General features: G+C 44.2%; 2 protein-coding genes across 4 annotated transcripts in view; both read right to left on the bottom strand.

Moving 5' to 3' along the window:
• ARRB1 (arrestin beta 1) overlaps nt 1–7,267 on the bottom strand; it is a 67,067-nt gene extending 59,800 nt beyond the window's left edge. Inside the window, exon 1 of one of the 2 annotated variants that reach the window (XM_070749424.1) lies at nt 7,001–7,267. In XM_070749424.1, coding sequence (XP_070605525.1) covers nt 7,001–7,020 — 20 coding nt within the window. In that variant the 5' untranslated portion in view covers nt 7,021–7,267. The remainder of the gene's footprint in view (nt 1–7,000) is intronic. The other variant, XM_070749425.1, reaches the window with a different exon arrangement.
• A 5,848-nt stretch (nt 7,268–13,115) lies between these two features.
• LOC139166188 (uncharacterized) lies at nt 13,116–19,383 on the bottom strand. Of its 2 annotated transcripts, none has more exons than XM_070749423.1 (2): nt 19,296–19,383; nt 13,116–14,485 (listed from the first exon to the last, which is right to left on the bottom strand). In XM_070749423.1, exon 2 carries the CDS (start codon nt 14,435–14,437, stop codon nt 13,700–13,702), a length of 738 nt encoding a protein of 245 aa, XP_070605524.1. In that variant the 5' UTR covers nt 14,438–14,485; nt 19,296–19,383; the 3' UTR covers nt 13,116–13,699. The 2 variants fall into 2 exon arrangements, with proteins under 2 accessions (XP_070605524.1, XP_070605523.1); XM_070749422.1 differs by lacking the exon at nt 19,296–19,383 and adding an exon at nt 18,645–18,822.
• Between the last annotated feature and the right edge of the window lie 1,201 nt (nt 19,384–20,584).

The raw sequence follows: 20,584 nt of genomic DNA, 5'->3' as shown, positions 1-20,584 counted from the left end.
TTTAAATCTGTTGTGTGCTCTTGTGTTGTTGTGGTTGAAGCTGAAGTAGTCGCCGACAGGCAGGAAATTGCAGCATATGATCTTGTGGGCAATACTTAGATCTTGTTTAGGGCGTCTTAGTTCTAAACTTTCTAGGCCCAGGATTGAAAGTCTAGTCTCGTAGGATGTTCTGTTTCGAGTGGAGGAGTGAAGGACTCTTCTGGTGAAGTATCTCTGGACATTTTCAAGGGTGTTAATGTCTGAGATGCGATATGGGTTCCAGACAGATGAGCTGTATTCGAGGATGGGTCTGGCGAACGTTTTGTAAGCTCTGGTAAGTAGTGTGAGATTGCCAGAGCAGAAGCTTGTTGTCTTGCCTTTTCCCAGAATGCCAAGCAAAGGGGAGTCCAGGTGACTGGAAGCTCCATCAAAAACTGCTTTCATCTTATTCTTATCCAGCCCTCTGGGTTTGGCCTCCGGTCCCGTGTCTCCTTTCCGGTCTCCTGGGATGAGAGAAGAGGTCCGAACCTTCCCTGAGATGCTTTTTCAGGTATTGATCGCTCTCTCTCTCTCCAAGATCTGTTCTTTCTCTCATCCCAGAAAGCAACACAGGGAAAATGTGATAGGATGTCAAAGTTCAGGAGAAATACTCTCAGGCTAGCACTTGGTAGAGCAGGGGTCTCCAACCTTGGCCATTTTAAGACTTGTAAACTTCAAGTCCCAGAATTCCTCAGCCAGCCATGAATGATAGAGTTGGAAGAGGCCAGAAGGGTCATCTAAGTTAAGGGTCCCCAACCTTGGCCACTTTAAGACTTGTGGACTTCAAGTCCCAGAATTCCTCAGCCAGACATGAATGATAGAATTGGAAGAGGCCAGAAGGGTCATCTAAGTTAAGGGTCCCCAACCCTGGTCACTTTAACTCCCAGAATTCTTCAGCTGCAATGGTCGTAAATGTAAAAAGCTGTCGTAAGTCACTTCTTTTCAGTGGCGCTGTGACTTTGAACAGTCACTAAACAAACAGTTGTAAATCTACAACACTGGGGGACTTTAAAGAAGAGTTTGGACTCCCATTTATCTGAAATATCATAGGGTTTCCTGCTTGGGCAGGGGTTGGACTATTTTATTATTTGTTTGTTTGTTTGTCCAATACACAATAAATATTGAAGAGAATAGACATGTAGTAATATATATAAAGAAAAGGAGAGAAGAAAAGATATAAAAATAGAGGAGAAGATACATGAAAGGAAGAAAAGATATATGAGATAAAGGAGAGACAATTGGACAGGGGACGGAAGGCACACTGGCGCACTTATGTACTAGAAGACTTCCCAGGTCCCTTCCAACTCTGTTATTCTTTATAGCTCCTATATACCTGAAATATTATTCTCCAATTTGGTGAGAATGCTCTCTAATTCGACCCAACCATCAGTGGGTATTCTTTGAGTCTCATTTTTGTACATCCCTTGAACAATCAAGTCATTCTACAATGTTAGAAAAAAGAAACAATATATGAAACCAAGTTGCACGCAAATAATCTAAAATTGAAGCAATAAAGCAAACGGAACACAATAATATAAATAATAGATAAGTATGGTATGCAAAAAATGTCTTGGAAACGTTGCAAAGGTATAAGTAGATATAGGATTTAAAGCTCAAAAAACAACTTCTGATAAAGAAAGCGGATGCCTAGAGTGCCTTTTCTATGTTCTGTTTGTTTTGTCTTTTTGTAATGCCACTACGCAAACATTTTAATTAAAAAGAAAGTTATTCAGCTCCTACTAGAGTCATCAAAGTGATTTTTAAAAGCGATGGTTACAAATCAAGATATATTACATCTACAGCATTCCTGCAATCTCTTAAAGGAATGTACCAGATGAAAAAGAGAGAAAAAGAAAAAAGAGATAAATGTTACTCTGGCAAAACTTCTTCCTTTGACAAATCTATACAAATCTATGTCCATTGTAAGATAAAATACAGGAAATAGTATAAGGGCAGACTAGATGGACCATGAGGTCTTTTTCTGCCGTCAGTCTTCTATGTTTCTATGTTTCTATACGGACCTGGCAAATTTTCACCCTGTTTTCCAAGTGCTTAGAAATTAATCTCTGGACAATGTCATTTGGCGGGACCCAGGGGAAGAGCCTTCTCCGTGGCGGCCCCGGCCCTCTGGAACCAGCTCCCCCCAGAGATTAGAATTGCCCCCACTCTCCTCGCCTTTCGTAAGCTCCTTAAAACCCACCTCTGCCATCAGGCATGGGGGAACTGAGATATTCCTTCCCCCTAGGCCTTTACAATTTATGCATGGTATGTTTGTGTGTATGTTTGGTTTTATAATAAGGGTTTTTTAGTTGTTTTAGTATTGGATTGTTACATGCTGTTTTTTATCACTGTTGTTAGCCGCCCCGAGTCTACGGAGAGGGGCGGCATACAAATCCAATAAATAATAATAATAATATCAATAAAGGGGGAATTATTATTATTTTATTATTATTTATTAGCTTTTTATGCCGCCCCTCTCCGCAGACTCGGTGCGAATATTTGTAGCTCAGATTTGAAACGACATGGTCAGGATTTTAGATTTTTCCTGGTATTAATTGTTGGTCTCCTCTGGTCTGTAGCTTGCTGAAATCTTCCTTTTTGGCCTTCTTCAAAACAGGGACTTCGTGTGCCCTGAAGTGGCCTGGCACAGCCCCAATTCTCTGTGATTTCTCAAAGAGAGGAAGACGTTTCCGAAATGACCACGTTTTTCCTCCGTTTTCCGGATGCGGCATCTGGCCCTGGAGATTTTAAACCTATTCAAATGAAAGATGTTTTGTACCAGGTTTTGAGTTTTCTCCAAGTTGCAAAAGGGATTAGGAGGAAATATTTATTTATTTTTTTATTTTATTTTATTTTATTTATTTTGTCCAATACACAATACATATTGAAGAGGATAGACATGAAGTATTATATATAAAGAAAAGATACAAAAGTAGAGGAGAAGATATATGAAAGGAAGCAAAGTTATATGATATATGGGATAAGGAGAGACAATTGGACAGGGGACGGAAGGCAGGCTAGTGCACTTATGTACGCCTCTTACTGACCTCTTAGGAACCTGGAGAGATCAATCATGGATAGTCTAAGGGCGAAATGTTGGGGGTTAGGGTTTGACACTACTGAGTCCAGTAATGAGTTCCACGCTTCGCTAACTCGATTGCTAAAGTCATATTTTTTACAGTCAAGCTTGGAGCGATTAATATTAAGTTTGAATTTGTTGCGTGCTCTTGTGTTGTTGCGGTTGAAGCTGAAGTAGTCATTGACAGGCAGGACGTTGCAGCATATGATTTTGTGGGCAATACCTAGATCGTGTTTTAGGCGTCGTAGTTTGAAGCTTTCTAGGCCCAGGATTGAAAGTCTAGTCTCATAGGGTATTCTATTTCGAGTGGAGGAGTGAAGGGCTCTTCTGGTGAAGTATCTTTGGACATTTTCTAGGGTGTTGATGTCCGAGATATGATATGGGTTCCAGACAGATGAACTGTATTCAAGGATTGGTCTGGCAAAAGTTTTGTAGGCTCTGGTGAGTAGTGTGAGATTGCCCGAGTATAGTAGAAGGGCAGACTAGATGGACCATGAGGTCTTTTTCTGCCCTCAATCTTCTATGTTTCTATGATTCCTTCTTCCTGCTCTCCAAATAAGAATAGGGCGCAGGGGTTATATTCATGGCAGCTTGATGATAGGTGGACTTCAACTCCCAGAATTCCCCAGCCAGAATGTTTTAAGATGAATGGACTTCAACTCCCAGAATTCCTCTGCCATTTGAAAATTAAGGGAGACTAGGATATATATATACACCGGATCCGATGTATAAAAAATAGTTGCCAATTGATCTAAGGAAGTCAGGAAAAATCTTCCAAATAACCAAACCAGGTTTCCTAGTCCTCATTGTTTTATAACAAAATCATGACCAATCCTTGCGTTTTGGTTTTGTGTGTTTTTAAAAAAAGACCCAATTACAAATTTAGTTAAATGACAGAATCTTAGACAGTAAAAGGAAAAGAGATATATATATTCGTTATTTCTTTTTATAGGATTGCCATTAAACCCAATTTAACCAAGATTAATGGTTAATAGGATGTGTTTCAATCAAGGCCTGGATTGATTGCCATCAATTCCATCAATCACAATTTTGTTATAAGACAATGAGGACTAGGAAACCTGGTTTGATTATTTGGAGGATTTTTCCTGACTTCCTTACAACAATTGGCAACTATTTTTCATACATCGGATCCGGTTTCTCTCCATCCTCTCGATCTTGCTGAGGTTCACACAACTTATCATGAGACTGAATCTTTGTTGAACTATTGTTTCATTGTGGGTTTTTAAACAACTGTTTTATATTGCTATTGTTTTATCATGTATTTTACTATTGTTTATATTGTTATTATATTATATTTTATTTATTTTATTTATTGGATTTGTATGCCGCCCCTCTCCGCAGACTCGGAGCGGCTAACAACAGTAATAAAACAGCATATAATAATAATCCAATACTAAAAACAATGAAAAACCCATTATTATAAAAACCAATCATACATACAGACATACCATGCATAAAATTGTAAAGGCGTATCTCAATTCCCCCATGCCTGGCGGCAGAGGTGGGTTTTAAGCAGCTTACGAAAGGCAAGGAAAGTGGGGGCAATTCTAATCTCTGGGGGGAGTTGGTTCCAGAGGGCCGGGGCCACCACAGAGAAGGCTCTTCCCCTGGGCCCCGCCAAGCGACATTGTTTAGTTGACGGGACCCGGAGAAGACCCACTCTGTGGGACCTAACTGGTTGCTGGGATTCGTGCGGCAGAATATTTATTATTGTACGCCCAGAGTCCGCAAGAAGTTGGGCAGCTTAGAAGACAATTATGTTATGTTATGTTATGTTATGTTATGTTACGTTACGTTATGATTATATTATATTATATTATATTATATTTCAGCCCAGTGTTTCCCATCCACGGCTGTTTTTAAGATGGATGGACTTCAATACCCAGAATTCTCCTGGCTGGAGAATTCTGGGAGTTGAAGTCCACCCATCTTAAAACATCTGAAGTTTAAGGAACACGGCACCAGCCTGCTATCCAATCAGATTGATGGAATTGATGGAAATCAATCCAAGCCTCGATTGAAACGCATCTGATTAACCATTAATCTTGTTTAAACTAGGTTTAACGGCAATCCTGTAAAAGCAATATGATGGATTGTGACAGCGAGACATTTTGGCCACTCCCACAACCTGGCCTACCCCACCATGTCGTTGTAGACATGGGCTGGAGAGAGCCCTATTTTAAATATTTAGTTCATTTATTTTTGCGATTTATAAACCGCCTAACTCCTTACAAACTCTGCGGTGAACATTAATATAAAACAATCTATATATTTTATAAAATGTAAATGTTCGTTGGTTCATGATTTAAAATCTCCAAAAATTCATCACCATTTTGGAGTGAGCAACATATAAATACAATAAATAAATAAATTAAAATAAAATAAAATAAAATAAAATAATCTGCTCAAGAGTCCATTTTGGAGTGAGCAGCATATAAAAACAATAAATAAATAAAAATAAAAATAAATAAAAAATAAAAAATAATAATAAAATAAAATAATCCGCTCAGTCCATTTTGGAGTGAACAGCATATAAATACAATAAATAGATAAATAAATAAATATATATATATATAACAAAATAATAATAAAATAAAATAAAATAATCTGCTCAGAGTCCATTTTGGAGTAAGCAAAATATAAATACAATAAATTAAAATAAATAAATAAAATAAATAAAAAAAATAAAAAAATAAAATAAAATTAAAATTAAAAATATATAAAAAATAAATATGTAAATAAAAATATTACTTCCCGCAAACATCCACAAAAGAAGCCGGGGAGGGCCACATGGTTTTGTGGGCCTTCTCCTGTACGAAACTATGGTTCCCAGCATCCCCTACCAGTCTTGAGTGAGCTCAAGCAGGGCTTCTGAGCAGCCTCGGTCCAAACCTGCCCCCTTCCTCCCCCTCCCAATTTTCCCAGGAAAGACCCTCCAAGCTACAGCTGGGCCTCTGCTATTCAGTGCTGCTAGTCCTCAGCATCAGGTAGAGTGCCTCTGAATATGGAGGCTCCATTTTTGCCACGAAGGAAAAGATGGGGTTTTTTTCCAGCCCCCCCCCGGAAAAAACTATACAGAGAAAGATGGAACGAGGGGGGTGGGTGATGAGTATCTCCCCTTCCCAATTTTTAATTTTAATTGTCGGGGGGGGGGGGCAACGACGAGAAAGGCCCTCCCCATTTTGGGCAGAATTGGGTTAACCTGAATATACAAATATATTCAGTGTTGGCAACAAATGAATTCCAGGTTACATGCCCCCATTTTATTGGGAGGGTATTTTTTCTCCCTCAATGGGGATGGGGGGGTCTCTAAAGAGGGGGGGCTTCCTCCCTCCCCCTCCGCAACCCCCCCTCCGCCTTTTTTCTCCGCTCCCTTCAGCACCGGCGCTGTCCCACCTTTCGCAAAACCAGACTGCAGGAATAATTCACACGACCTGCAAAGCAGGAGAAAGCCCCCCCCCCAAACCGGCGACCTTTCAAACCCGCATCTGTCCACGCGGCCCCCTTCCCACGTTACGCAGCAACCCGTGTAGCCAAAGCCTTCCCCCACACATTCCAATTCCAGATCAGACCCACCAGATAGAATAAGACCCCCCCCCGCCCAAAAAAATGCTGGCTAGCCAAGGGAAGGAAGGGTCGTCAGAAGGCGGCCCGACACGCATCTTCTCTCCCCCCCAGTGGTCGTCAGAAGGGCTCGACACGCGTCCTCTCCCCCAGTGGTCGTCAGAAAGGCCCAACACGCGTCCTCTCCCCCCAGTGGTCGTCAGAAGGGCCCGACACGCGTCCAAGCCCCGCAGAGGCTTGCAACGCCGACCTCCCCCCGCTTCCACCGCGCATCTTATGTGCAACGCCTCGGTCTCCAACCGGGAGCCCGCCGCTGACCTGGTGCCTTTGTCGCCCATGGCCGCGGCGCCCCGGTCCGGCCCGGACGCCCGGCAGGAACGAGACGAATCGGCCTGAGGATCCGTCCGGGGGGGCTGGGGGAGGTTTCCCGGCGGCGGAGACGAGGCTGGAGCGGGGGGGGCGACGCCTGCGGGGCTCCGGGGCTGCTCGGTCGGCGGCGCGGCGCTGAAACGCTGCGGCTGAGGTTGCTACGCTGCCTCCTCCTCTTCCTCCTCCTCCTCCTCCTTTCTCTCCTCCCTTTTCTCCACCTCCTCTTCCTCTTCCTCCTCCTCCTTCTCTTCCTCTTTCTCCTTTTCCTCCTCCCCCTTTTATTCCCCCTCCTCCCTTTTCTCCCCCTCCTTTCCCTCTTCCTCTTCCTCCTCCTCCTTCTTTCTCTCCTCCCTTTTCTCCACCTCTTCTTCCTCCTCCTCTTTCTCTTTCTGCTCTTTCCCCCCTCTTCCTCTTCCTCCTTTTCCTGTTTCTCTTCCTCCTCTTGTTCCTCTTCCTCCTTTTCCTTCCCCTTTTCTTATTTCTCCCCCTCCTTTTCCTTCTCCTCCTCCGACCGCCGCGTCACGCCCGAGACACCAAGCGGCCCCTTCTCCCACTGCAACCCGCGGGAAGCCGCGTTCACATGGACGCCAGGCTGCACGCGCCCCTGCATCACGTGTCCGACCAGAGGAAGGCCGGGCTGGGTCGGACTGGGAGAAAGAGGCGCCCGCTTGCTTGCTTGCTTGCCAAAGCGGGGCTCTGGAAGGGGAGGGGGCGCGTGCACGCGAGAGGGAAAGAGGGAGGCGCGTTCTCACGACCCGCCAAGCCTGGGAAAGGGGCGGGTGGGGGGCGTTCTCCCTTCCTCCCCTCCTGTAATAACGACGGAGGCAACTTGGCTGCTTCTTCCTCCTCATTCCATGAGATTCCCAATAAGAAGAGCCAGGCGGGACCTTTGGAGGTCATCTAGCCCAACCCTGGCCCAAGGAGGAGACCCTGACTACGCCGTTTCCGACAGATGGCAGCCCAGTTTCTTGTTAAAGGCCTCCAGTAATGGAGCTCCCACAACTTCTGAAGGCAACTTCTGTTCCATGGGTGGATGCTTCTCACTGTCAGGGAATTCAACTTCTGGAGGCAAGCGGATCCGCTGATCAACCGTTTTTTCCTTAGTTCTAAGTTGCTTCTCTCCTTGTTTAGTTTCCACCCATTGCTTCTGGTTCTACCTTCAGGTGCTTTGGAGACTAGGTTGCCTCCCTCTTCTTTGTGGCAACTCCTGAGATTCTGGAAGACTGCTCTCCTATCTCCCTTGGTTTCTTTCTTTCTTTCTTTCTTTCTTTCTTTCTTTCTTTCTTTCTATCCTTCCTTCCTTTCTTTTTTCCTTCCTTCCCTCCCTCTTCTTTCTTTCTTTCTTTCTTTCTTTTTTTTCTTCCTTCCTTCCTTCCTTCCTTCCTTCCTTCCGCTTTGGAGAATAGCCTTACTCCGTGTTCTTTGTGGCGACCCCTGAGACACTGGAAGACTGCGCTCATGTCTCCCTTGGTCCTTTTCTTTCTTTCTTTCTTTCTTTCTTTCTTTCTTTCTTTCTTTCTTTCCCTTTCTTTCTTTCTTTCGCTTTGGAGAATAGCCTGACTCCATGTTCTTTGTGGCAACCCCTGAGACACTGGAAGACTGCTATCCTGTCTCCCTTGGTCCTTTTCTTTCTTTCTTTCTTTCTTTCTTTCTTTCTTTCTTTCTTTCTTTCTTTCTTTCTTTCTTTCGCTTTGGAGAATAGCCTGACTCCGTGTTCTTTGTGGCAACCCCTGAGACACTGGAAGACTGCGCTCATGTCTCCCTTGGTTCTTTCTTTCTTTCTTTCTTTCTTTCTTTCTTTCTTTCTTTCTTTCTTTCTTTCTTTCTTTCTTTCTTTCTTTCTTTCGCTTTGGAGAATAGCCTGACTCCCTCTTCTTTGTGGCAACCCCTGAGACACTGGAAGACGGCTATCGTGTCTCCCCTGGTCCTTCTTTTCATGAAGCTAGCCATGCCCAGTTCCTGCAACAGTTCTTCATATGTTTTAGCCTCCAGTCCCCGAATCCTCTTTGTGGCTCTTCTCTGCCCTCTTTCTAGAGCCTCAACCTCCTTTTTGCATCGTGGCGACCAAAACTGAATGCAGGATTCCAGCATTGAGTCATCTATCCCAGTGTTTCCCAACCTTGGCAACTTGAAGAGATCTGGACTTCAACTCCCAGAATTTGCTGGCTGGGGAATTCTGGGAGTTGGAAGTCCAGATCTCTTCAAGTTGCCAAGGTTGGGAAACACTGACCTACCCCTTGTCTTCATTCAGAAGCTGGAAGATGGGTGCCCTGCCAAGGCCTGGATAAGACTTTCCTGACAATCCGGAGATCACCTGTTGGTCCCCCATCCAAGTGAAGTGTTAATACCACTTTACAAGGCCTTGGTAAGGCCACACTTTGAATCCTGCATTCAGTTTTGGTCGCCACAATGGAAAAAGGATGTTGAGACTCTTGAAAGAGTGCAGAGAAGAGCCACAAAGATGTTTAGGGGCTAAAACATACGAAGAACGGTTGCAGGAACTGGACATGGCTAGTTTAATGGAAAGAAGGACCAGGGGAGACACAATAGCAGCTTTCCAGTATCTCAGGGGTTGCCACAAAGAAGAGGGAGTCAAGCTATTCTCCAAAGTGCTTGCAAATTTTAAAAAAAGCAATGGGTGGAAACTAAACAAGGAGCGAAGTAACTTAGAACTAAGGAGAAATTTCCTGACAGTCAGAATGGTTGGTCAGTGGAACAGCTTGCCACCAGAAGTTTTGAATGCCCCAACACTGGAAGTTTTTAAGCAGATGTTGGATAACCATCTGTCTGAAGTCGTGGAGAGTTTCCTGCCTAAGCAGAGGTTGGACTAGAGGACCTCCAAGGTCCCTTCCAACTCTCCTCCTCCTTTCAACAATACAACACAGGAAATGAGAACACTATGCTGGATTTCATATTTCATCACCAATCGGGCACTTCCCAAACACCACTTATTGTGATTGTGATTGTGATTGTGATTATTATTATTATTATTATTATTATTATTATTATTATTATTTTATTATTATTATTATTATTATTTATTAGATTTGTATGCCGCCCCTCTCCGCAGACTCGGGGCGGCTCACAACAAAACAAAACAATTCATAACAAATCTAATAATTATAATTTAAAATATTTTAAAAAACCCATTTACTAAGCAAACATACATACAAACATACCATGCATAGATTGGATATGCCCGGGGGAGATGTCTCAGTTCCCCCATGCCTGATGACAAAGGTGGGTTTTAAGGAGCTTACGAAAGGCAAGGAGAGTAGGGGCAGTTCTAATCTCTGGGGGGAGCTGGTTCCAGAGAGTCGGGGGCCGCCACAGAGAAGGCTCTTCCCCTGGGGCCCGCCAACCGACATTGTTTAGTTGATGGGACCCGGAGAAGGCCGACTCTGTGGGACCTAATCAGTCGCTGGGATTCGTGCAGCAGAAGGCGGTCCCAGAGATATTCTGGTCCGATTCCTTGAAGGGCTTTAAAGGTCATAACCAACACTTTGAATTGTGACCGGAAATTGATCGGCAGCCAATGCAGACTGCGGAGTGTTGGTGTGACATGGGCATTTTTGGGAAAGCCCATGATTGCTCTCGCAACTGCATTCTGCACGATCTGAAGTTTCCGAACACTTTTCAAAGGTCGCCCCATGTAGAGAGCATTACAGTAGTCGAGCCTCGAGGTGATGAGGGCAGGAGTGACTGTGAGCAGTGAGTCCCGGTCCAAATAGGGCCGCAACTGGTGCACCAGGCGAACCTGGGCAATTACTATTATTATTACTATTATTACTATTCCTATTATATTTATTATATTTATTTATTTGTACTCGGTTTGGAATGACCAGACAAGGCCAGCTCTCTGCTGCCACCCACAGGCAAAAACAAGAAACGATTCTTCCTGGCTGCCTTTTGACTTCAAATGTATCAAAAATTCCAATGCTTGGAAACTGATTCACATTTATGATGATTCAGGGTTTTGTGACCTTCTGTCAATGAAGATGCTAAAATTGCTAAGCCTTTAGCATTTTTTCAAACTTTTCTTTTTCCTTCCCCCCCTTTTTTCTTGCTTGTTTGTAGATGTGTTTGTTTTAGTGTTGGTTTATGTATTTTTATGTATCATTTTTAAATGTTTGCATTTCAATAAAAACTATTTTTTTAAAAAAGATGCCAGATTCTCTTAACAACCGTGTTGCTTATCTTAACAACCTCTGTGATTTACTTAACATTGGCAAGGAAGGTTGTATAGTGGAACAAAACTCACTTAATGACTGTCTCATCTCAGCAGCGGAAATGTTTGGGGCTTGAATTGTGGTTGTTAAGTATATCTTTGGGGAGGTCCGTTGTCCCTTCAAATGGTCACTAATCAAGCTGTCATAAGTCAACGACTGCCTGTTACAATGGCTGGGTCTTTACAGTGGTACCTCTACCTACGAATGCCTCTACTTACGAACTTTTCTAGATAAGAACCGGGTGTTCAAGATTTTTTCCCCTCTCCTCAAGAACCATTTTCCACTTACAAACCTGAGCCTCCGAAAGTGTCACCAGAAAAGGCAGGGAGAAGCCTCTGTGGGGCCTCTCTAGGAATCTCCTGGGAGGAAACGGGACCGGAAAAGGCGGGGAGAAGCCTCCGTGGGGCCTCTCTAGGAATCTCCTGGGAGGAAACGGGACCGGAAAAGGCGGGGAGAAGCCTCCATGGGGCCTCTCTAGGAATCTCCTGGGAGGAAACGGGACTGGAAAAAGCAGGGAGAAGCCTCCATTGGGGCCTCTCTAGGAATCTCCTGGGAGGAAACGGGACCGGAAAAGGCAGGGAGAAGCCTCTGTGGGGCCTCTCTAGGAATCTCCTGGGAGGAAACAGGGCCTCCACCCTCCCTGTGGTTTCCCCAATCACACGCATTATTTGCTTTTACATTGATTCCTATGGGAAGAATTCCTTCTTACAAACTTTTCTACTTAAGAACCTGGTCACAGAACGAATTAAGTTCATAAGTAGAGGTACCACCATATTTTGCTAGGATGGGCAAGGCAGCCAGATCTGACCAAAACTTGGATGGGATCCCAGGATGGTGGGAAAATTAAAAACATCCTGGATGGTGGTATTGACCACATCCACCCTGCGGCCACGAGAGAGAGACACGGACGATACCACAAAGTCATCAGGCCGTGGCCTCAGGCGAACTTTTATAGGAAAATCAACAACTCCTCTTTTTAAAAAAAATAAAAAATAAATCTCAGCAGATTCAAAATTATAAAAAAATCCAAAATCGAATTGGTGAAGATCTCTCTCTCTTTCTCTCTGCATCGCTTTGCTCCAATATTTTTTAAAGCTGTAAAATTTCATCTTTCACCTCCTCCTTTTCCTCCTCCTCCTCCTCTTTTTTCTCCACCTCTTTCTCTTTCTCCTCCTCCTTTTCTTCTTTCCCTTCCTCCTCTTCCTCCTCCTCTTCCTCCCTTTTCTCCACCTCCTTTTTCTCTTTCTCCTCCCCCTTCTCCTTTTCCTTCTCCTTTTCCTCCTCTTCCTCTTTTTTCCTCCTTCCCTTCTTCCTTCTCCTCTTCCTCCTCCTCCCTTTCCTCCACCTCCTTTTCCTCTTTCTTCTTCTCTTCCTCCTCCTCCTTTTCCTCCTCCTCCTTTTCCTCCTCCTCCTCTTTTTTCTCCACCTCTTTCTCTTTCTCCTCCTCCTTTTCATCTTTCCCCACTTCCTCCTCTTCCTCCTTCTCCTCTTCCTCCTCCTCCTCTTCCTCCTCCTCCTCCTCTTCCTCCTCCTCCTCCTTTTCCTCTTTCCCCTCTTCCTCCTTCTCCTCTTCCTCCTCCTCCTTTCTTCTTCTCCAATTACAGTATGTTACATATCTATATATATCTATGGAAATTGTGGAGAAAAAAATAAAACTTTCACACACCAAAAAACAGAGAGAAAAATGGAGAGCGGAAAACTCCATGGTCCTCACCCCACTTTCAAGGATTCCACAATTTTCAACGCCCCCACTGGCCCATGCCGACCCCTGCTTACACCCCCAAATATTTGCCCCCCCCAATTATTTTAGCCTTAAAATCACACACCGGACAAACTTGTAGGAGCTCCCATTTTTTTATTGAAAAATACTCAAGGGGAGCAATTGGCCAGAAGAGGCTTTTTAACTCCAGGTTAAAAACAGGGCGCAGAAAAAGACTCACAACTATAGAAATACTGCCGGTCACTTCCACTTGTCGCTTGCTTACCGGGGGGGGGGCGGTTTGGTACCAGTCAATCAATCACATTTCAATTACTTTGGGAGAAGGGACATGGTCAATGCCGCGGGGCTATGGAGTTTCCTGCGCTCCGCTGGGGAACTTCAATATCCGCACTGCTAGGCGACCCGGAGCGGTCAAAAGTGGGTCAGAATCACCCTGGAGGGAGGTGGCAAATCCCCCAAGGACCCAGCCTTGTCCTCTTGGCATGCCACGACGGAAGACTACATCTGTGTCGTCGCTAGCTGCAGTGGACACAAACGGCAGGATAAAAAACAAAAATTCGAGAAAGGCTTGGGGGGGATTCAGGTTTTTTTTTAAAAGAGTAAGTCATTCGAGCCCAGGATTTGGAATATCAATTTTTTGGGGGAGCTCGGTTGTTAAGCGAGGAGGGGCCAGCCCTTTTACGACAGTGGTTGTTCTATCTAGTACAGATCCAACTCATCAGCAGACGGGACGATGGCTTCCACCTCGCTGAGATCTTGGAGAACCACTTGCAAATCGGTCAGGCAATCGTGGTAATACTCCATCCCGGATTCCATAACCTTCTCGGCTATGAGCAACATCGGCCAGAAATTCAGGTAAGCCATCTTCTCACGAGCTTCGGGATGAGAAGCAATATTAGCTAACCTGGTTAGGTACGGACGGTGGGTTCTCAGGAATTTGTAAAGCATCTCCAACCAATTCAGGGTCCGCATCGGCTGCAGGGCCTCCAATTCTTCTTGGGTGACGGTCAGGTAGCTCACGCAGTTTCGACCGTTCCAGTCTCCTTCCACCTGCTGCAGGAAAATTTGGAGATTCCGGAAGCTGTGGGAGACCTTCCACGGAGCCATCTGGACCAGGATCCTCAAAGAAGGAACCAGGGCCTTCAAAACGCCTCCTTCCGAACACTGCTTCTTCCACTCGTCCGGAATGCGGAGGCTGACCCCTTCCAGGCCCCGCAAAAGGGTGCAGAATTGACCGAGGATAAAATAGAAGCCGGTGTCTTCTAAGATCCCCAACATGGTGGAAACACTGCCCAGCATGCTGGCGGAGAAGGAGTGGTCCCATTTCTGCGTGTCGTTCGGGGCCAAGGACACGCCGAGGACTTGGGTGGAAAGGCCAGCCTCATCCAAGGCCCCCAGCAGCGGGGTCAAGCTGTCTAAATAACCCTGCTGCCACATGGTCTTCTTGAGCTGGTGCACGCTTAGGAAATTCTCGGAAGCTTCTTCCTACGGAAGGGTAGACATCAGAGGTATTAACACAGCTGGAAGGGACCCTGGGAGGTAATTTAGTCCAACCCCCCCCACTCAAGTAGGAAACCTGATATCATTCCAGACAAATGGCTGTCCAGTCTCATCGTAAATACCTCTGGTGGTGGAGCATCTCCAACTAGAGGCTCCCTCCCTCCGTCTCCCTTTCTCTCCCCATCTCTCTTTCTCTCTCTTTCTCTGCCTCTTTTCTCCCTCCATTTCTCTGTCTGTCTGCCTCTCTTTCTGTCTCTCTCTTTCTCTCTGTCTCTGTCTCTTTCTATTTCTCTCTCTTCCTGTCTCTCTTTCTCGCTACCACTTTGTCTATCTCTCTTTCTCTCTCTTCCTCTCGCTCCTCTTTCTGTCTCTCCTTCTCCCTCTCTCTCTGTCTCTTTCTCTCCCCCTTTTTCTCTGTTCCTCTCTCTCTTCCTCTCTCTGTCTCTTTCTCTCTCTACCACTTTTTTCTGTCTGTTTTTCTCTCTTTCTGTCTCTCTCTTCCTCTCTCTGTACCTTTGTCTCTTTCTCTTCTCCTTTTTCTCTGTCTGTCTCTCTTTCTATCTCTCTACCTCATTGTCTCTACATCTCTTCCTCTTTCTCCTCTTTCTCTGTCTCTCTCTCACTTCCTCTCTCTGTCTTTCTCTCCCCCCCTTTTTCTCTGTCTGTCTGTCTCTTTCTGTCTCACTCTCTCTCTCTCTCTCTCCCTTTTCCCCACTGTTAAGTGAATCACTGTTGTTAAGTAACGTCGTCACTAAGCCAATCTGGCTTTTTCATTGACTTTGCTGATCAGAAGGTCGCCATGACCCCTGGCATGATCCAATTACCAATACTCAGTTATACATCTCCACCCCATGTCCAGTCAACGAAGCAGTGGAAGTGATGTGCCGGTGCCTGGAGGCTGTTGGGGTCTGGATGGGTGTCAACAAGCTCAAACTCAACCCAGACAAGACGGAGTGGCTGTGGGTTTTGCCTCCCAAGGACAATCCCATCTGTCCGTCCATTACCCTGGGGGGGGGAACTACTGACCCCCTCAGAGAGGGTCCGCAACTTGGGCGTCCTCCTCGATCCACAGCTGACATTGGAACATCATCTTTCGTCTGTGGCAAGGAGGGCGTTTGCCCAGGTTCGCCTGGTGCACCAGTTGCGGCCCTATTTGGACAGGGAGTCATTGCTCGCGGTCACTCATGCCCTCATCACCTCGAGGTTCGATTACTGCAATGCTCTCTACATGGGGCTACCTTTGAAGAGTGTTCGGAAACTTCAGATCGTGCAGAATGCAGCTGCGAGAGCAATCATGGGGCTTCCAAGATTCGCCCACATTTCTTCAACACTCCATGGCTTGCTTTGGCTGCCGATCAGTTTCCGGTCACAATTCAAAGTGTTGGTCATGACCTTTAAAGCCCTACATGGCATTGGACCAGATTACCTCCGGAACCGCCTGCTACCGCACAAATCCCAGCAACCGATAAGGTCCCACAGAGTTGGCCTTCTCCAGGTCCCGTCGACTAAACAATGTCGTTTTGCGGGCCCCTGGGGAAGAGCCTTCTCTGTGGCGGCCCTGGCCCTCTGGAACCAACTCCCCTGGGAGATTAGAATTGCCCCCACCCTCCCTGTCTTTTGTAAACTACTCAAGACTCACTTACACCACCAGGCATGGGGGAGTTGAGATATTCCTTCCCCCTAGGCCATTACAAGTTATGCATGGTATGTTTGTGTGTATGTTTGGTTTTATAGTAAGGGGTTTTAGTTGTTTTTTATTATTGGATTGTTCATGTTGTTTATCATTGTTGTTAGCCACCCAAGTCTACGGAGAGGAGTGGCATACAAATCCAATAAATTATTATTATTATTATTATTATTATTATTATTATTATTATTATTTAATGAATAAATAACAAAAATAAATATGGGCCAGTTGCCATTTTGATCCCATGACCCTAGGGTGGCTTCAACGGTCCTGTGTGTGTGGAAAAAATACCGACTTTGCTATAATAACAGACAATGAGGGTGGTCCAACATTTATTTATTATAATTATTATTATTATTTATTAGATTTGTATGCCGCCCCTCTCCGTAGACTCGGGGTGGCTCACAGCAATAATAAAACAATGTACAACAAATCTAATATTTAAAAGTAACATTCCTTATTCTTATACTGCTCAAAAATAAATAAATAAAGGGAGCCCTTAAACAATACAATATAACTCCAAGTAAATCAAACTCCTGTCAAATCAAACTGTCCACATGGGAAGCAACACTGATTGACCATCAATTTCACTTGCTGTTGTGCACATTCAACTTTGTACAATATAGCCAAGAAGGCTTCAAGAGTTGTAAACCTAATCCTAAGTAGCTTCTGCTCTGGCAAACTCACACTACTTACCAAAGCTTACAAAACTTTTGCCAGACCCATCCTTGAATACAGCTCATCTGTTTGGAACCCATATCGCATCTCAGACATTAACACCCTTGAAAATGTCCAAAGATACTTCACCAGAAGAGCCCTTCACTCCTCCACTCGAAACAGAACACCCTATGAGACTAGACTTACAATCCTGGGCCTAGAAAGCTTAGAACTAAGACTCCTTAAACAAGATCTAAACATTACCCACAAGATCATATGCTGCAACGTCCTGCCTGTCGGCGACTACTTCAGCTTCAACTACAACAACACAAGAGCACACAACAGATTTAAACTTAATATTAACCGCTCCAAACTTTACTGTAAAAAATATGACTTCAGTAACCGAGTTGTCGAAGCGTGGAACTCATTACCGGACTCCATAGTGTCATCCCCAAACCCCCAACACTTTACCCTTAGATTATCCACGGTTAACCTCTCCAGATTCCTAAGAGGTCAGTAAGGGGCGAGTACAAGTGCACTAAAGTGCCTTCCGTCCCCTGTCCTATTGCTCTCCTATATCTCCTATACCTTTCTTCTATTCCTATATCTCTTCTTCTATTCTTTCATTGATATGTTCTATTCCTATATCTTCTTTTCTATTCTTTCTTAGATATATTTCACTATGAGTATCTCCTCTATAACCTTCATCATGTATTTTACTATGTGTATATAGATATATACCCACTAAAACCCTCACTGTGTATTGGACTAACTAACTAACTAACTAACTAACTAACTAACTAACTAACTAACTAACTAACTAACTAAATAAACAAACAAACAAACAAACAAATAAACAAAGTAAATAAATAAGTAAGTAAGTAAGTAAGTAAATAAGTAAATAAATAAGTAAACAAACAAACAAACAAACAAACAAACAAATAAATAAATAAATAAAAGAGTCAATGAGAATATTTCATTCCTTCAGATCCAGGATGGGTTCTTTGAGGGTTCCCTTAATTTTTTTGAGCAGTATATATTTCTCACAAAGGGGGGGGGGAGTAAATTTGGTTGCGCTTCCAGCAAAGAAAAGTCTGTTGTTTAATCCTTCTTCCTTTGAGAAATACCTAGTAAGTTTATTTATTTAGGCTCAAAAGTAGTAAAAATCTTTTTCTTAAATAGAATGTATATTTTCTCACTTTCCCCCAGAATGAATAATTGATGGTTACCAACATGGTTTGTAGTAATTAAATCTGTCGTGGGTCATGTCAAATATAGTGTTTAGGGGGTGTTTAGATGGGGGTTAGACTAGATGACCTACAAGGTCCCTTCCCAACTCTGCTCATCTGGAAACGTCAGGCAAAAAGTCAACCTTGCAAATACAGCATTTAACACACTAACATAGAACCCTAGAAGATTGACAGCAGGAAAAGACCTCCTGGTCCATCTAGTCTGCCCTTATACTATTTCCTATATTTTATCTTAGGATGGATGGATGTTGATCCCAGGCATGTTTACATTCAGTGACTGTGGATTTACCAACCACACCTGCTGGAAGTTTGTTCCAAGCATCTACTCCTCTTTCAGTCATATAATATTTTCTCATGTTGCTTCTGAACCTTCCCCACAACTAACCTCAGATTGTGTCCCCTTGTTCTTGGGTTCCCTTTCCTATTAAAACACTGTATTAACACTGTATTTAGTGTCCCCCCCCCTCTTTATCCCCTTTCCCCTTATTTTTCCTTGTGTTCCATATTATAATAAACTTTAATACAATCTTAAACCAAAAGAGAAACTCACAGAAAGCCAACTTATGACGGGCTCCAGCCGGAGGGACATGTATATTCCAAACAACAAGGAACACCCACCCAACAAAACCTAGGAATAATAAAAAAAATAGCAAAAAAGGAAAGGCTCTCTCCACCTTAACAGTTGCAAAAGGCTCTGCTGAGTTGCAACTTAAAAAGATAATTGTTCCAAAGGCAATAAACCAACATTAAACCAAAACAGGTGGAAAAGCAATACTGGCTGAGGAATTCTGGGAGTTGAAGTCCATGAGTCTCAAAGGAGGCAAGGCTGGAGACCCCTGACTTAGATGACCCTTCTGGCCTCTCCCAACTCTATCATTCCTGGCTAGTTGGGGAATTCTTGAAGTCCACAAGTCTTAAAGTGGCCAAGGTTGGAGACCCCTGACTTAGATGACCCTTCTGGTCTCTTCCAACTCTATCATTCATGGCTAGTTGGGGAATTCTGGGAGTTGAAGTCCACAACTCTTCAAGTGGCCAAGGGTGGAGACCCCTGAACTAAAGGGTGGGTGGGTAGGTGGGTCCTACTAATGTATTTTTCATGTAACCTCAAAGTAGCCTTCACTGCTGAGTGGGAAACCCCAACCTTTTTGGGGAGGGGGTGTCAAGGACCTATGACCCAAAGCAACCCCCCCCTTGCACTCACCTGCTCCGAAGTCCCAAACAAACTCCAAGGCAAAAGGAAAGAAAGTTGCTCCACTTGGTCTTTTTAAAGGCCCTTCGGCTGATTGGGAGAAACCAACCCTTGGAGGGAGGGGGGGGGGGCTTTGCAGTCCGGGGACCTGATCCTGCAAGGCTTTTTGCAGAAGGGCTCAGCTGGTTCCCTGCAAAGCTCTTGCACCTCTACAGGGAGGAGGGAAGGGTGGGAGGTGGGCTTCAGGGGTTGGTCCGAAGCAGGAAAGGGGGCCATTTGGAAAAGTGTTATGGCAAGGGTGCCAACTTAAAAGAGGGGTGGGCTTCAACGTCCAGAATTCCCCCAGAGGGCTTGGTTAAAGAAAGAGTAAAGCCCACTTCCTTCTAGCACTGATGATGTTACCTAGTTGGGCCATGAAAGGTCTGCAAAGGAAACAATCCAGATTTCTCTTTCTCTGTCTCTTTCTTTCTTTCCTTCCTTCCTTCCTTCTTTCCTCCTCCTCTTCCTCTCCACAACCCCTTCTCCCTTCTAGCATTGATGATGTCATCTAGATGGGTCAGGAAATGTCTGCAAGAACATTTCTTTCTTTCTTTCTTTTTCATTCTTTCTTTCTCTCTTTCTTTCTTTCTTTCTTTCTTTGCATTTCTTTCTTTTTCTTCTTTCTTTCCTTCCTTCTTTCCCTTCCTTTACTTCTTTCTTTTTCCCTTCTTTCTCCTTCCTTCTTCCTCCTCTTCCTCTCCACAACCCTCCTCTCCCTTCTAGCACTGACAACATCACCTAGTTGGGTTATGAAATGTCTGCAAGAAAACAACCATGGTCATTCTTCCCTTTCTTTCCTTCTTTCTTTCTTTTTCTTTCTTTCTTCTTTCTTTTCTTTCTGTTTTCTTTCCTCTTTCCTTCCCCTTTTCCTTCCTTCCCTTTCTTTTTCACTTTTCATTTCTTTTCCTTTCTTTATTATTTCTTTCTCTTTTCTTTCTTCCCTTTCTTTCTTTCTTTCACTTTTTCTTTCTTCTTTCCCTCCTTCCCTTTTCTTCCTTCTTTCTCTTTCTCTTTCCTTCCTTCTTTTCCCCTTCTTTTTCCTTCCTTCCTTCCTTTCCTTTCCTTTTATTTTCCTTCCTTCCTTCTTGTTGTACCTCACACCCCTTCCCTTCCTTTAATTTCCTATTTCCCCCCCTTCTCTTCTTTGTATTTTATATAATCAACCAAAACCCTCACTATTTAGAGCTGTCTTTCTCTCAGGGTGGGGCTCAGGGTTATGCTGGGTCAGCTTTGCCCTTTAAAGGGATCGCTCCATTTGCAAA

This window comes from Erythrolamprus reginae, chromosome 4, assembly GCF_031021105.1.
Source record: "Erythrolamprus reginae isolate rEryReg1 chromosome 4, rEryReg1.hap1, whole genome shotgun sequence".
NCBI classification, from domain to species: domain Eukaryota; kingdom Metazoa; phylum Chordata; class Lepidosauria; order Squamata; family Dipsadidae; genus Erythrolamprus; species Erythrolamprus reginae.
Note: the sequence above shows the minus strand (reverse complement) of the source record. Positions and strands in the feature narration are given on the sequence as shown.

Coding starts and splice junctions, on each gene's coding strand:
- LOC139166188 (XM_070749422.1), bottom strand. CDS start 18,683: ATGTCCCTCCGGCTGGAGCCCGTCATAAGTTGGCTTTCT. Junction 14,486..18,644: donor CCGTCATAAGTTGGCTTTCT/GTGAGTTTCTCT, acceptor ACCCTTCCGTAG/GAAGAAGCTTCCGAGAATTT.